The 13,653-nt window shown below is 49.3% G+C and overlaps 1 protein-coding gene across 1 annotated transcript in view; it reads left to right on the plus strand.

The window, feature by feature from the left end:
* The window catches only part of ABHD12B (abhydrolase domain containing 12B), a 31,446-nt gene that overhangs the window by 15,327 nt on the left and 2,466 nt on the right, over positions 1-13,653 (plus strand). The window contains exons 8-12 of the mRNA XM_082219134.1: positions 145-182; positions 851-933; positions 5,744-5,826; positions 8,797-8,875; positions 13,014-13,138. Coding sequence (XP_082075260.1) covers positions 145-182; positions 851-933; positions 5,744-5,826; positions 8,797-8,875; positions 13,014-13,138 — 408 coding nt within the window. The remainder of the gene's footprint in view (positions 1-144; positions 183-850; positions 934-5,743; positions 5,827-8,796; positions 8,876-13,013; positions 13,139-13,653) is intronic.

Consider the following 13,653-nt stretch of genomic DNA (forward strand, 5'->3'; position numbering starts at 1 on the left):
ATAATAATAATAATAATAATAATAATAATAATGGCCGGTCCCCATGAGAACAGGATGTCAGGCTCAATGAGTCATTGGCCTGATCCAGCAGAGATCTTCTGAGCCTGCGATGTGACAATATCCCTCTTTCCTGTTTCCCTGCAGAATTGCTACCAACACTGCTAGGAGGCTGAAAGAAAAAGGTAATTATTAATATCTGTGTGTGGAAGGGTCACGGCCTCACAATCCAAGGGGGCCTGGTTGTGGGTACATTGTTGTTTAGTCGTTTAGTCGTGTCCGACTCTTCGTGACCCCCTGGACCAGAGCATGCCAGGCACTCCTGTCTTCCACTGCCTCCTGCAGTTTGGTCAAACTCATGTTGGTAGCCTTGAGAACACTGTCCCACCATCTCGTCCTCTGTCATCCCCTTCTCCTTGCGCCCTCCATCTTTCCCAACATCAGGGTCTTTTCCAGGGAGTCTTCTCTTCTCATGAGGTGGCCAAAGTACTGGAGCCTCAGCTTCAGGATCTGTCCTTCCAGTGAGCACTCCAGTGATTTCCTTCAGAATGGAGAGGTTTTTTCTTCTTGCAGTCCATGGGACTCTCAAGAGTCTCCTCCAGCACCAGTGGGTACATAGGAAGCTGCAAAGTGCTGTCCACACTGTCTGACCCTTTTTGGGGGATGAAAATGTCAAGTCTTCACCAAGGCCAAGTATCCAGACTGGTCCTACTTGGGCCAGGAAAAAAAGCCAGGGAAGTCCCCAAATAGACTATGACTTTCCTTGATCTGGACACTCGACTTGCGTTGATGCAGCCCAGAACTGCGTTTGCTTCCACTTTCATTTTCCAATTCCCACCTCTTCCCCCCGCAGATGGAACCATAGTCGACGCTCTGGTTCTGGAGGCTCCTTACACCAACATCCGGGATGCAGCTGCCACAATCCCTGTTACAAAAGTAAGATTTAGTGCTCTTCTTTCGCGGCCCTCTTGCTGCCACTGAAACAGCTTGCTGAGCAACTCTGTAAACAGCGGGGTGTGCCAGCCGGCAAGTGGTTTTAATTTCTATTCTGTTTGGCTGGGGTGGGGAACTTCAGCCCTGGGAGCCAAATACGGCCTCTCAGTGTACCTTCAGCAAAAGTCAAATGTAACATGACAAGAGGCATTCTAGGTCAGACCATTGGCCCAGTTCTCACAGTGGCCACCCAGATGCCCCAATGGGAAACACATTAGCAGGATCCGAGTACAAGGATCCTGCGGGTTCCAGTGACTGGTATTCAGAACCATTGCTGCCTTTGACCAGAGGATAGCCATTGTGGCTAGTAGCTGTTGATAGCCTTCTGCCCCATCAATTTGTCCAATCCTTATTGAAAGTCCTCCCAAGTTGGTTGGCACCACTGTTGCGTTCTGAGGCCAAAGGACAGGACTGGACCCTGATTAAAATAAGACATGAGGCTTTGACCGGCAAGGCTCTCGGAGGAAGTGCGTAAACCACACCCCTAACCAGGCCATTATATTAACAAAAGAATCCTTCACACAGTGCTCGTGAGAACCAATCATATTTCCCTTGAGCATTTCATCAAACCCCACGTGGGAACAAAGTTACACTGCAACACTAATTAGCATGCATATATTTGGGGGTAAATAAGTTGAGAACTACAAAGGGGAGCACCTGGCAACCCCAGAGGTGAGAAATATACATGATAAGAAGCAGTGGCGTAGCGTGGGTTGTCAGCACCCGGGGCAAGGCAAGTAATTTGCGCCCCCTAACCCGTGGATTTGCGCCCCCTAACCCCCAGATGTTGCGCCCGGTGCAGCCGGCCCCCCTGCACCCCCACACTACGCCACTGGCGAGCGCCTCCTAAGCATGTGCAGAGCGCCTCCCTCCGCCCCCGCCATGCGGAGCTCAGCCTGCGCGTGGGCAGGCTCTTTGCGTCACACGCGCTTGGCAATCCCCGGCACCTCTCCTCTCCTCTCTCTCTCCCTGGAGAAATGAAGCAGTGACCCGACAAGGAGTAGCAAAGGATGGGCGTGTTTCGTCCCTGATCCGGATGAGATCAAGGCGCCGGCAACGGGAAGGAGGCGGGGGAGAAGCAGGAGCAAGCAAGCGGGGGCTGTTCCAGACCCCCCCCATCTCTCCCATCGCCGCTGGAGGGGTCATGGAGGCACTGAGCCCGGGAGGCGGGTAGCCAGCCAGGGCGCACCTACCCAACCTCACCGCGCCCAGGCGCGCTGCTCTCTCCAGCTTCCTCCCGGCTGGGCCGGCGGCTCCACCTCTTCCTTTGCCTCTTTGAGCCGCTTAATTCCCAGCAAGCGATTAGCAGGCTCGGATCGGATCCTGCGGCAGGCGGCGCCTCCACCTCCTCCTCCTCCCGGCTTTGCTGCTGCTCCACCGACGGCGTGCTGCGCCTTGGAGAGGTTCCCGCTTCCTCGAGGGGGGCCGGCCAAACGGAGACGACAACCCCCCACCCCGAACAAGCCTCGATTGCTTGTCCCTTCCCTCTGGACTCGCGCCCCCCAGATGTTGCGCCCGGTGCGGCCGGCACCCCTGGCACCCCCCACGCTACACCACTGATAAGAAGGATGGCCAGATGGCCAGGAGGACAGGATCATTATCACCTTCATGTGAGATCTGTTTCCTGGCTCCAAGATTAACATTTTAAGATTAACAATCAGAAAAGCTACATCAAAGAAACTGCCCATAGTCTTAGATAACCCAGGACTCTTGCCTGTCTGTCAGCGTATGTGACTTGTCAGGAAAGAGAGATGGAACAGGGATGCAGAGGTGTGGATTGATCAAGAATCATATCAAAATAGTTTAAACCCAGTCAACGCAATGCTTTCATTGCTGACACAGATGGCTTACTCTATATTTGTTACAATTCCTCATAGCAATCCCACCTGATCACTACACACCACTGCCTCCTGCAGCAGTGAGTTCCGCAGTTTAACGATGTGCTACGCGAAGGAGGGCTGTCTTTTGCCTGTCCTGAGTTGGAGGCAGTGTGCCTCCAAGTGCCAGTTGCTCCGAATAGTGCTGGAACGTCCTGAAATGCGAGACTCCCCTTCGAAAGTGGCGACCTCCCAGCGTCTTGGGAGGCTTCTGTTTACACAGGCCTTCCCTTCATCTCTCAATCTGCATCTCGTGTTTTCAATGCTGTGCTGTTTTAATGAGTCTGTCTTATCATGGACATTTATATGCTAGATTTGTTGCGTGTTTTAATTATGCTGTGTGGTTTTGTTTTGTTTTAATTATTGTGCCTTTGTGCCATTGGTTTATGTGCTTTGCAAACTGTGTGCGTAAATTAAAAACAAGGATGATCTAAAGGCCTTTTCTAGACCACCAAATGTACCGTATTTTTCGTGCCATAAGACGCACCTAGTTTTAGAGGAGGAGAACAAGAAAAAAAATGTTCTCTCCCTCTCTGCTCAGCACCTCTCCAGCAAAGTGGGAGGAGAAATGGAAAGGACTCACTTTCTCGTCCCACTTCGCTGGCGGGGCGCTGCGCAGAGAGGGAAAACTGTGCAGCGCCTCTCCAGCGAAGCGAAGCCAGGAGAGCAAGAGGGATCAATCCCTCTTGCTCTCCTGGCTTCAGTGAAAGCTGCGCATCCTGCATTCACTTCATAAGACGCACACACATTTCCCCTTACTTTTTAGGAGGGGAAAAGTGTGTCTTATAGAGCGAAAAATACGGTAATTACCATTGGGAAAAACCTAAACCAGGGGTTGGCAACCAAAGGCCCATGGGCCACAAGCGACCCCCGTGGGTCATTTAACTGGTCCATGAGCCGGCCCCGAACTGAGCCACTCTCTCTGCGAGTCCCCATGCGCTGTGCTAACCAGCGCAGCGCAGCACGGGGACTCGCTTTTGCGGCACCAGAAATTGCGCCTGTGCAGACACAGAAAATTGTGGGCGCACACGCACTCTGCCCCACGGATAATAATAATAATAATAATAAGCTCACTTATGGCTTATGTGTGTGGTACGGAAGCTGTACTACCCAGGGCAGGATGGGGTTGTGCAGGGTTGTTAAGGCAGCAGAGAGCATTGTTGGCTGCCCGCTCTCCACCTTAGAGCAGATTTATGTCACAAGGTGCCATAGGAAGGCACTGGACATAGTAAAAGATCCATCGCATCCTGGTCACTGTCTCTTCGAGCTCTTGCCGTCGGGACGGAGATACAGGACGATGAAGACAAGAACGAGCCGTCTTAAGAACAGCTTCTTCTCCAGAGCGATCTCGGCCCTGAATGGGAAGCCCGGACTTTGAAAGTCATCTAATCTCCCTTGCTGTATTATACTGTATTGTTTAATTAGTGTTTTTATGGAGCAGTCAAGTAATTTCATTTCACTCTGGACGGCTTTCAACAAAACACTAAAATACAATAACCTATTAAACATTAGTAAAGGTAAAGGTAAAGGTACCCCTGCCCGTACGGGCCAGTCTTGACAGACTCTGGGGTTGTGCGCCCATCTCACTCAAGAGGCCGGGGGCCAGCGCTGTCCGGAGACACTTCTGGGTCACGTGGCCAGCGTGACATCGCTGCTCTGGTGAGCCAGAGCCGCACACGGAAACGCCGTTTACCTTCCCGCTGGTAAGCGGTCCCTATTTATCTACTTGCACCCGAGGGTGCTTTCGAACTGCTAGGTTGGCAGGCGCTGGGACCGAACAACGGGAGCGCACCCCGCCGCGGGGATTCGAACCGCCAACCTTTCGATCGGCAAGCCCTAGAACATTAGAAGCTTCCCTAAACAGGGCTGCTTTTGATGTCTTCTAAAAGTTTGGTAGTTGTTCTTCTCTTTGACATCTGGTGGGAGGGCGTTCCACAGGATGGGCGCCACCACCGAGAAGGCCCTCTGCCTGGTTCCCTGTAACTTGGCTTCTCGCAGTGAGGGAACCGCCAGAAGGCCCTCAACGCTGGACCTCAGTGTCCGGGCAGAACAATGGGGATGGAGAAGCTCCTTCAGGTATACTGGACCGAGGCCATTTAGGGCTTTAAAGGTCAGCACCAACACTTTGAATTGTGCTTGGAAACATACTGGGAGCCAGTGTAGGTCTTTCAAGACGGTGTTATATGGTCTCGGCGGCCGCTCCCAGTCCCCAGTCTAGCTGCCGCGTTCTGGATTAGTTGTAGTTTCCGGGGCACCTTCAAATGTAGCCCCACATAGAGCACATTGCAGTAGTCCAAGCGGGAGATAACCAGAACATGCACCACTCTGGCGAGACAGTCCGCGGGCAGGTAGGGTCTCATCCTACGTACCAGGTGGAGTTGGTAGACAGCTGCCCTGGATACAGACAGCTGTGAGTCCAGAATGACTCCCAGTCTGCGCACCTGGTCCTTCAGGGGCACAGTTACCCCATTCAGGACCAGGGAGTCCTCCACACCTGCCCGCCTCCTGTCCCCCAAAAACAGTACTTCTGTCTTGTCAGGATTCAATCTCAATCTGTTAGCCGCCATCCATCCACGGAGGGATCTCCGCTGGAGTGAACCGGCCCAGGCGAGGTAAACCTTGCTGACCCCTGACATAAATCCTCAGCCAGAAAGTATGTTATATTTGGAACGTGGACTCCTCTTGCCACTGATATTGCAACAATACAGACCCACCCTGCTTTGCACACGTTTGCTTTGCTGACGCATTTACTGGGGCAATTGCACAAAGGAAATTGCATCCATGGAATTGCATCCATGGAAAATGTCCACCTTTTTTCAGGCTCTCTGTTCCGCTGCGACTTCTTCTAACGAGTCACCTGCCCTTTCTTGAAACAGATCTACCGCAAGTTTCCTGGCTTTGACTATCTGATCTTAGACACGATGGCTCTCGCGGGTATGATCTTCCCAAACGACAAAAAGTGAGTCCGAAAGGTGCCACGGAGGCAGCGAGGGGGTTCTGTCTGGGGCACCTGCAGAAGTCTGTGTACACTTGAGCAAAACTGGTGTCCTCTTATTTTGTTTTGTTTCATAAAAGGCATGCATTGCTTAACTGTAAAAACAAAGCAAAACCCTTAAAACGGTTTACAAAGAGAAAATTATCGTTATTATTAACATTTATATACCACCTCTATTTGGGAAAATTAATCCTGCGTCCAGTCAGGCTTCCCCTGTGCGGCTCTGATCGGGAGCTGACCTGGCAGGAAGAGCAGAGTAGCAGCGGTCCTGCGTCCGTGTGAGATGAGGGATAAATCACGTCAGGAGACAGTTCGGTTCGTATCTCCAGAAGCGTGTATTTACAAGCAGTAAATCCATCAGAAACCTCTGACATTCTCTGTGCTCCAAAAGCACACACGCAGCCTCTGAGCTGAGCTGTGTCTTAGGCAGAAAGCGAGTCTGAACAGCGACACAGACTCTGACACACTTCCCTGCGTCAGGCTCCTCCCAGATACAGGACACCACGGAGTTTTAACGCTGTCAGTTCCAAACTCCACACCCCCTCTTGTCCTGCATCTGGGGACAATAGCCAACAATGTTTTCCCCATACACAGACCCTCACAGAACTCCTCGTGCTTCTGGAAGGTTAATGGTTTTGTGAAACCATCAGCGAGGTTCTTGGTTGAGGGACAGTATTTCAGAGCAACTAGCCCCTCATGAACGCTCTGACATACATTTTGGAAACGTATGTCCAAATGTTTGGTCCTTGCCTGAAATGCCCCGTCTCGGCCAATTTGAGGCCTCCTCCCAGATACAGGACACCACGGAGTTTTAACCCTGTCAGTTCCAAACTTCACACTCTATCCTCCAAGGATCTCAAGTCGGTGCATGTGGTTCTCTTCCTTCCCATTTCATCCTCCCAACAAACTTGTGAGGCAAGTTAGGCTAAGAGATGGTGGCTGGTCCAAAGTCACCCAGGGAGCTTTCCTGGCTGAGTGGAGATTCGAACCCCACTTTAACCATTAGGCACACTGGCTGTTGATATAAACAAAAATTGCCCTTTTTTCCCCTTATGGGGTATCCAAGAGCCCATATAGAGTCCTTACATAGGTTCTCCATCGGTAGGAGAAAATAACAGAGGCCAAGCAGAGAATATTGAGAAGCAAAGCACTAGTAAGCCTGATCTTTATTGATCTGTTGCAACAGGGCGCTCCTCTCACACGCAGGAGAGGAAGAGGACCCCCCAAAATTGCTGTGCAAAGCCTTATAAATACTTTTGAAATTGCCACCCTGTATTTCAAGACCACCCCCAGAAACATCATACCTACATCACAAAAAAGGTGGTCTAAAACAGAAATTTGAACCTTGTTTTTCTCCAGTCGTTGTTTATTTCCTGTCTGGCAGGTTACTTGATTGGATTGCCTGGGGAGCCTGGCCAGTCTTTTGTAATGATAAATACTTAGTTCCTGGGCGTTGTCATAGGCTCACACCCTATTCATATCTTAAATGTGCCCTTAAGACAGGATTTGTGAGGAAAGAGACAATGGGGAGGTTTCCCACTTTGACCTTGCAGAGAAAACATTCGGTCAGTTTAGGAATCAAAATGGTTTCAGTTTGGTCTTCCTGTGCTGATCTGTGTATGTGCTTGGTTGGTACACTTATGAACATTACCATATATCTAAGACCATAAAACTCCTATCACAATGTTCAGTGAAAACAACTCTTTAAAACATTCGAAAGAGAAACTCGGCAATAAATATAGAAAAAAGATTAAGATATCCATCAACATTCCACATTATGGAGTACTGTATTTTTTGCTCCATAAGACACACTTTTTTCCTCCTAAAATCGTAAGGGGAAATGTCTGTGTGTCTTATGGAGCGAATGTGTGGTCAGTCGCTGGCTCCCCTTCCCAGGCCTCCATTGTTGAATGTTCTGCAGACGGAGGCTGTTTGTTTCCCCAGCGACATGGGACTGGCTGATTAGATGAGAACATGGGACTTTGCTTCAGGATGAGAACAGAAATCACGCAGTGGCAGCGGGAGGCTCCATTAGTGGTGCTTCAGGTTAAGAACAGTTTCAGGTTAAGAACAGACTTCTGGAACAAATTAAGTACTTAACCTGAGGTACCACTGTATATATATTTTTTTAAAAATAGATTTTTGGTAAACCATTCTGAGGTTTTGTTCCATCCAAGTGGTATTCAAATTTTCTTAAATAACTAAAAATTGCAATTTAATTTGGGAGGCATCATCCTTAAGGCACAGGTTGGGGAACTGTTTTGGGGTCTGCGTTCACCCTTGGTCGTCACCCCACTGGGGTCCACATGCCAGCCAAAAGGGCCTGACCAAAATGGGTTTTCCCCCTCACTCTTGCAGACTTCCTCTATGTATGCAGAGAGAGAGACAACCCTCCCCTCAGGGGATCTGTAAAACTCAGATGAGGATGGGGATTATGACTTCTTGCCTGGTCACCGAATGATCAACCTGATGAGAAAGGAGGGACAATTTTTGCTGCTTACTGGGTCACTGCCCTGCCCAGCCCTGGCCTTTAGAATAAAAACCATGTGGTACTTCTAGACTCTTAAATCTGTTCCCTGCTTGGTGAGTGAGTGAGAGAGAGAGAGAGAGAGAGAGAGAGAGAGAGAGAGAGAGAATGCCCCTTCTAAGATTGTTCTACATCACATCTAAAGCTAAAGTATGACTCTTGCTTTAAAACTATTTTTTAAATTGCTCCCGTGCAAATTTAATTGATTTAACCAGCTTCTCGGCTAAAGTTCCACCTAGTTCGTAAACCGTCTTGTGATTTTCGGATGAAGGGTGGTATATAAATTTAATCATCTCGTGTTCTAATTTCCCAAATCACTTTGGGAGCCAGGGTTTGGCCAAAGATGCAGGATAAAACCAGAATAACCAAATGCTTGTTGGTTCATTGCATTCTGTCTCCATCTGCAGCGTCCAATTGTTGTCCAGTCCTATCCTGATCATACATTCAGAAGATGATGCGATCATCCCAATACAGCATGGAAGGAAGGTAACAAAGCCTTTGAACTATTCTAATCTTCTGTCTTCGTTTCTTTTAAAAGTGGGAAGGCAATGTAGCTGTGGAACGAAGCCTCCATGGTTATCTGCTCACTTAGGTAGTAAAATGGTGGCAGAGTGGGGTGGGGTAGGGGGGCAGAACTATGGATTATTTTCACAATTACCAAGGGCTCCTTGTCTGGTCACCTGGGGACACAGTTCTCCACGTCCTAGGCGAGCAACTATTCGTCATTCCCATTCTAGGGCTGAAAATGCAAGGTCAGATAGATTACACTTTCAAACTGGGCTAGGGAACCTTTGTCCCTTCTGGGATTGCTGGACTACAGTTCCCATCATCCCTGGCTCTGGGCTATGATGGCTGGGGCTGGCGGAAGTTGCAATCCAACAGCCATAGGGCAACTAGTCCCCATGCACTGCTTTAAAACATCCTTTGCAATTACTGCCTCGAATTCCTTGTTGCTTAGTCATTTCCTGAACGTTCAAAGCAAGCTGCATTTATTTCAGAGGGACCAGGGTGCTCATTTTGAGAGAGGCGAATGGGTTGTTCACTCTACATATACCGCATTTTTTGCTCTATAAGACTCACTTTTCCCCTCCCAAAAAGTAAGGGGAAATGTGTGTGCGTCTTATGGGGCGAATGCAGGCTGCGCAGCTATGCCAGAATCCAGAACAGCAAGAGGGATTGCTGCTTTCACTGCGCAGCGATCCCTCTTGCTGCTCTGGCTTCTGAGATTCAGAATTTTTCTTTTCTTGTTTTCCCCCTCCAAAAGCGTCTTGTGGTCTAGTGCGTCTTATAGAGCGAAAAAAACGGTAATTATTTTTTTTTTAAAAAGCTGCAACATGCTTTGAACCTTTTGAAGAATGGTGGCATCAGAAGTTTTAAAGTCAGGGCCAAGTTGGAGGTGGGGGATTCCGACAGTGGACATGAAACCACAGGCCGATGCCTCGCCTTGCAATGCAAGGTGTCATTTTGCAAGAAGGATAGCGATGAGACTGTCAGAACAGGGTGCTGTTTCCTATTCCAGCTCACAAAACGTGCCGTGAGCCACTGCAAGTTCTCTCAGTCCTAACCTTCCTCATTGAGATGATAAAATGAGGGAAAGGGGGGGGGAGAACCTTTGGAATCCACCATGAACTCTGTGGGATAGAATCATAAACTCATAGAGTTGGAAGAGACCACAAGGGCCATCGAGTCCAACCCCCTGCCAAGCAGGAAACACCATCAGAGCACTCCTGACATATGGTTGTCAAACCTCTGCTTAAAGACCTCCAAAGTAGGAGACTCCACCACACTCCTTGGCAGCAAATGCCACTGTCGAACAGCTCTTACTGTCAGGAAGTTCTTCCTAATGTTTAGGTGGAATCTTCTTTCCTGTAGTTTGGATCCATCGCTCCGTGTCTGCTTCTCTGGAGCAGCAGAAAACAACCTTTCTCCCTCCTCTATGTGACATCCTTTTATATATTTGAACATGGCTATCATATCACCCCTTAACCTCCTCTTCTCCAGGCTAAACATGCCCAGCTCCCTTAGCCGTTCCTCATAAGGCATCGTTTCCAGGCCTTTGACCATTTTGGTTGCCCTCCTCTGGACACGTTCCAGTTTGTCAGTGTCCTTCTTGAACTGTGGTGCCCAGAACTGGACACAGTACTCCAGGTGAGGTCTGACCAGAGCAGAATACAGTGGCACTATTACTTCCCTTGATCTAGATGCTATACTCCTATTGATGCAGCCCAGAATTGCTAATAAAACCATAATAATAAAAAATCACAAGTCGTGTGTCTCTGTTTCTCAGTTTGATCCTTTTACAGGTATTGTATGTATTGCAGTTAATAGTTCCTCATCATCCTGGAAAAAAGCGACAAGTGGGGTGTCGCAGGGTTCTGTCCTGGGCTTGTTGTTATTCAACAACTTTATCAATGACTTGGATGGAGGAATTGAGGGGATGCTCATCCAATTTGAAGATGACACCCAACTAGGAAGGGTAGCTAATGCTGCAGAAGAAAGAACCAGAATTCAAAATGACCTTAACAGATTGGAGACCTGGGTGCAAGCTAACAAAATGTATTTCAATAGGGACAAATGTCAGGTTCTGCACTTAGGCAGGAAGAGGTAAAGGTAAAGGGACCCCTGACCATTAGGTCCAGTCGTGGCCAACTCTGGGGTTGCGGCGCTCATCTCGCTTTATTGGCCGAGGGAACAGGCATACAGCTTCCGGGTCATGTGGCCAGCAGGACTAAGCTGCTTCTGGCGAACCAGAGCAGTGCACGGAAACGCCATTTACCTTCCCGCCAGAGCGGTACCTATTTATCTACTTGCACTTTGATGTGCTTTCGAAGTGCTAGGTTGGCAGGAGCAGGGACCGAGCAACGGGAGCTCACCCCGTCGCGGGGATTCGATCCGCCAACCTGCTGATCATCAAGCCCTAGGCTCTGTGGTTTAACCCACAGCGCCCAGATGCACAAATATAGGATGGGGGACACCTAACTTACTAACAGTACATGTGGAAAGGATCTAGGGGACTTAGTGACCATGAGTCAACAGTGTGATGCAACAGGAAAATCAAAGTTCATGCTATTCTAGGCTGCATCAACAGTGTCCAGATCAAGGGAAGTAATAGTCCCACTCTATTCTGCCTTGGTTAGACAACACTTGGGATACCGCATCCAATTCTGGGCGTCACAATTTAAGAAGGATGTTGACAAGCTGAAACGTGTGCAGAGGAGGGTAACCAAGATGATAAAGGGTTTGGAAACTAAGCCTTATGAGGAAGGGTTGCTGGGTATGTTTAGCCTGGAAAAGAGGAGACTGAGAAGAGATATGATGGCGATCTTCAAATATCTTAAGGGTGGGTGCATGCTTGTTTTCATCTGCTCTGGAGGGTAGGATTCGAACCAATGGCTTCAAGCTGCAAGAAAGGAGATTCCAAGTAGGCGTTCAGAAAAACTTTGTTCAACTGTCAAACAGCTCTTACTGTTAGATTCCCACAAGAGGTTGTGGTCTCCCTTAGAGATTTTTAAGCAGAGGTTGGATGTGTTGGGAAACTGTGTACATGCAGCTACTCACAGAGTCAAGTTACAGATAGGTAGCCGTGTTGGTCTGCCATAGCCAAAATAAAAAAAATCCTTCCAGTAGCACCTTAAAGACCAACTAAGTTAGTTCTTGGTATAAGCTTATCTGAAGAAGTGTGCATGCACACGAAAGCTCATACCAAGAACTAACTTAGTTGGTCTTTAAGGTGCTACTGGAAGGAATTTTTTTATTTTCACAGAGTCAATTAAGGTTTGGCAGACAGCCAGAAGGCAATCTGAAGGAGTAAGTCTGCCTGATGATAACAAAGAAATGCAGACAGCTCCCTGACTGGTCAAGCTCTTTCAAGGGAGTGATAATTAATGGCCTACTAACTGGAATGAGTTACTTCAGGAGTTCAGAGGTTCAGAGTTCTGTGTGTCAGTGTAGGAGTTGTGAGTCGTGTCAGAGAGAGCTAGCTAAAGATCCGTGTTCTGTTCCTGTAAATAGTCCACTGTATATAATAAACACCTAACTACAAGTTCCTGGTTCCTGGTTCGTCTATCCTGTCTGCAGCCAAGTCGCCAATTGCTTCCGCGGATTCTGCGTGTACTCTGCTAGGTCTGGCTAAGGTCCTGCAACTAGTCAAGCTGCGAAACACCAAATAGGTTTTACCAGTAGGATGGCCATCTGTCCCGGATGCTTTAGCTGAGATGACAGCATTGCAGGGGTTTGGACTAGATCAAAGGTCGGCAACCTTATCCGTGGATGGGCTGGTCAACGCTCCGCCTGTCGGAGGATGGGCCGAAGCGTGTGCGCATGCCCACTCTTCTGGGTCGGAGGAGCACCTGTGTGCGTGCGCACATGCTATTTCTGGCACACATCCGGGTCAGGAGAGCGCCCATGAGCATCCACACAGGCGCCATCAACCCAGAAGTTGGTCCCAGCGTCGCTAAGAGCGGGCAGTGGCAGGGGTCGCCATAGGCCAGTTAGACAAGCCTCGTGGGCCACTACTGGCCCATGGGCCTTAGGTTGCCAACCCCTGGACTAGACGACCCTCGTAAGATTCTATGAAACTAAGAAACCCCAGATGCTACAACCTGCCTCATTCGTTCTCTTACAGCTCTTTGAGATTGCATACAACGCTTCGGAGAAGAAAGAGAACGTCGTGTTTATTCCTTTACCTTCTGCTATGGGCTTAGGACACGACTACATTTCCTTCCACCCTGATCTTGCCGGCATTCTGAAGTAAGTGGGCGGAAAGAAGAGAAACGCTTTTGCAGAATGGGGTCCCGGACACTTTGAGGGCTCGGATGCAGCAGGGAGCTGGGCTCACGCAGCTGCCTGCTCCAGCAGAGAGGGGGATGCGCAAATTTGCTGTGCTGGAAGCCCAAGAAGCAGCCTTTAGCCCAGGCTGTTTGCCTTGGCAGTTTGCAAGAGGGAGGACCCCTTCTTCATCGCTCCTGCACCTTGAAGAGAGAGACTGTCCAACCCTCCTGCCCTGCCCATTAGCAGTTGTTGTTTGGTCGTTTAGTGGTGTCCGACTCTTCGTGACCCCCTGGACCAGAGCACGCCAGGCCCTCCTGTCTTCCACTGCCTCCCCCAGTTTGGTCAAGCTCATGCTGGTAGCTTTGAGAACACTGTCCCACCATCTCGTCCTCTGTCGTCCCCTTCTCCTTGTGCCCTCCATCTTTCCCAACATCAGCGTCTTTTCCAGGGAGTCTTCTCTTCTCATGAGGTGGCCAAAGTCTTGGAGCCTCAGC

This window comes from Podarcis vaucheri, assembly GCF_965113315.1.
Source record: "Podarcis vaucheri genome assembly, chromosome: 1".
NCBI classification, from domain to species: Eukaryota; Metazoa; Chordata; class Lepidosauria; order Squamata; family Lacertidae; genus Podarcis; species Podarcis vaucheri.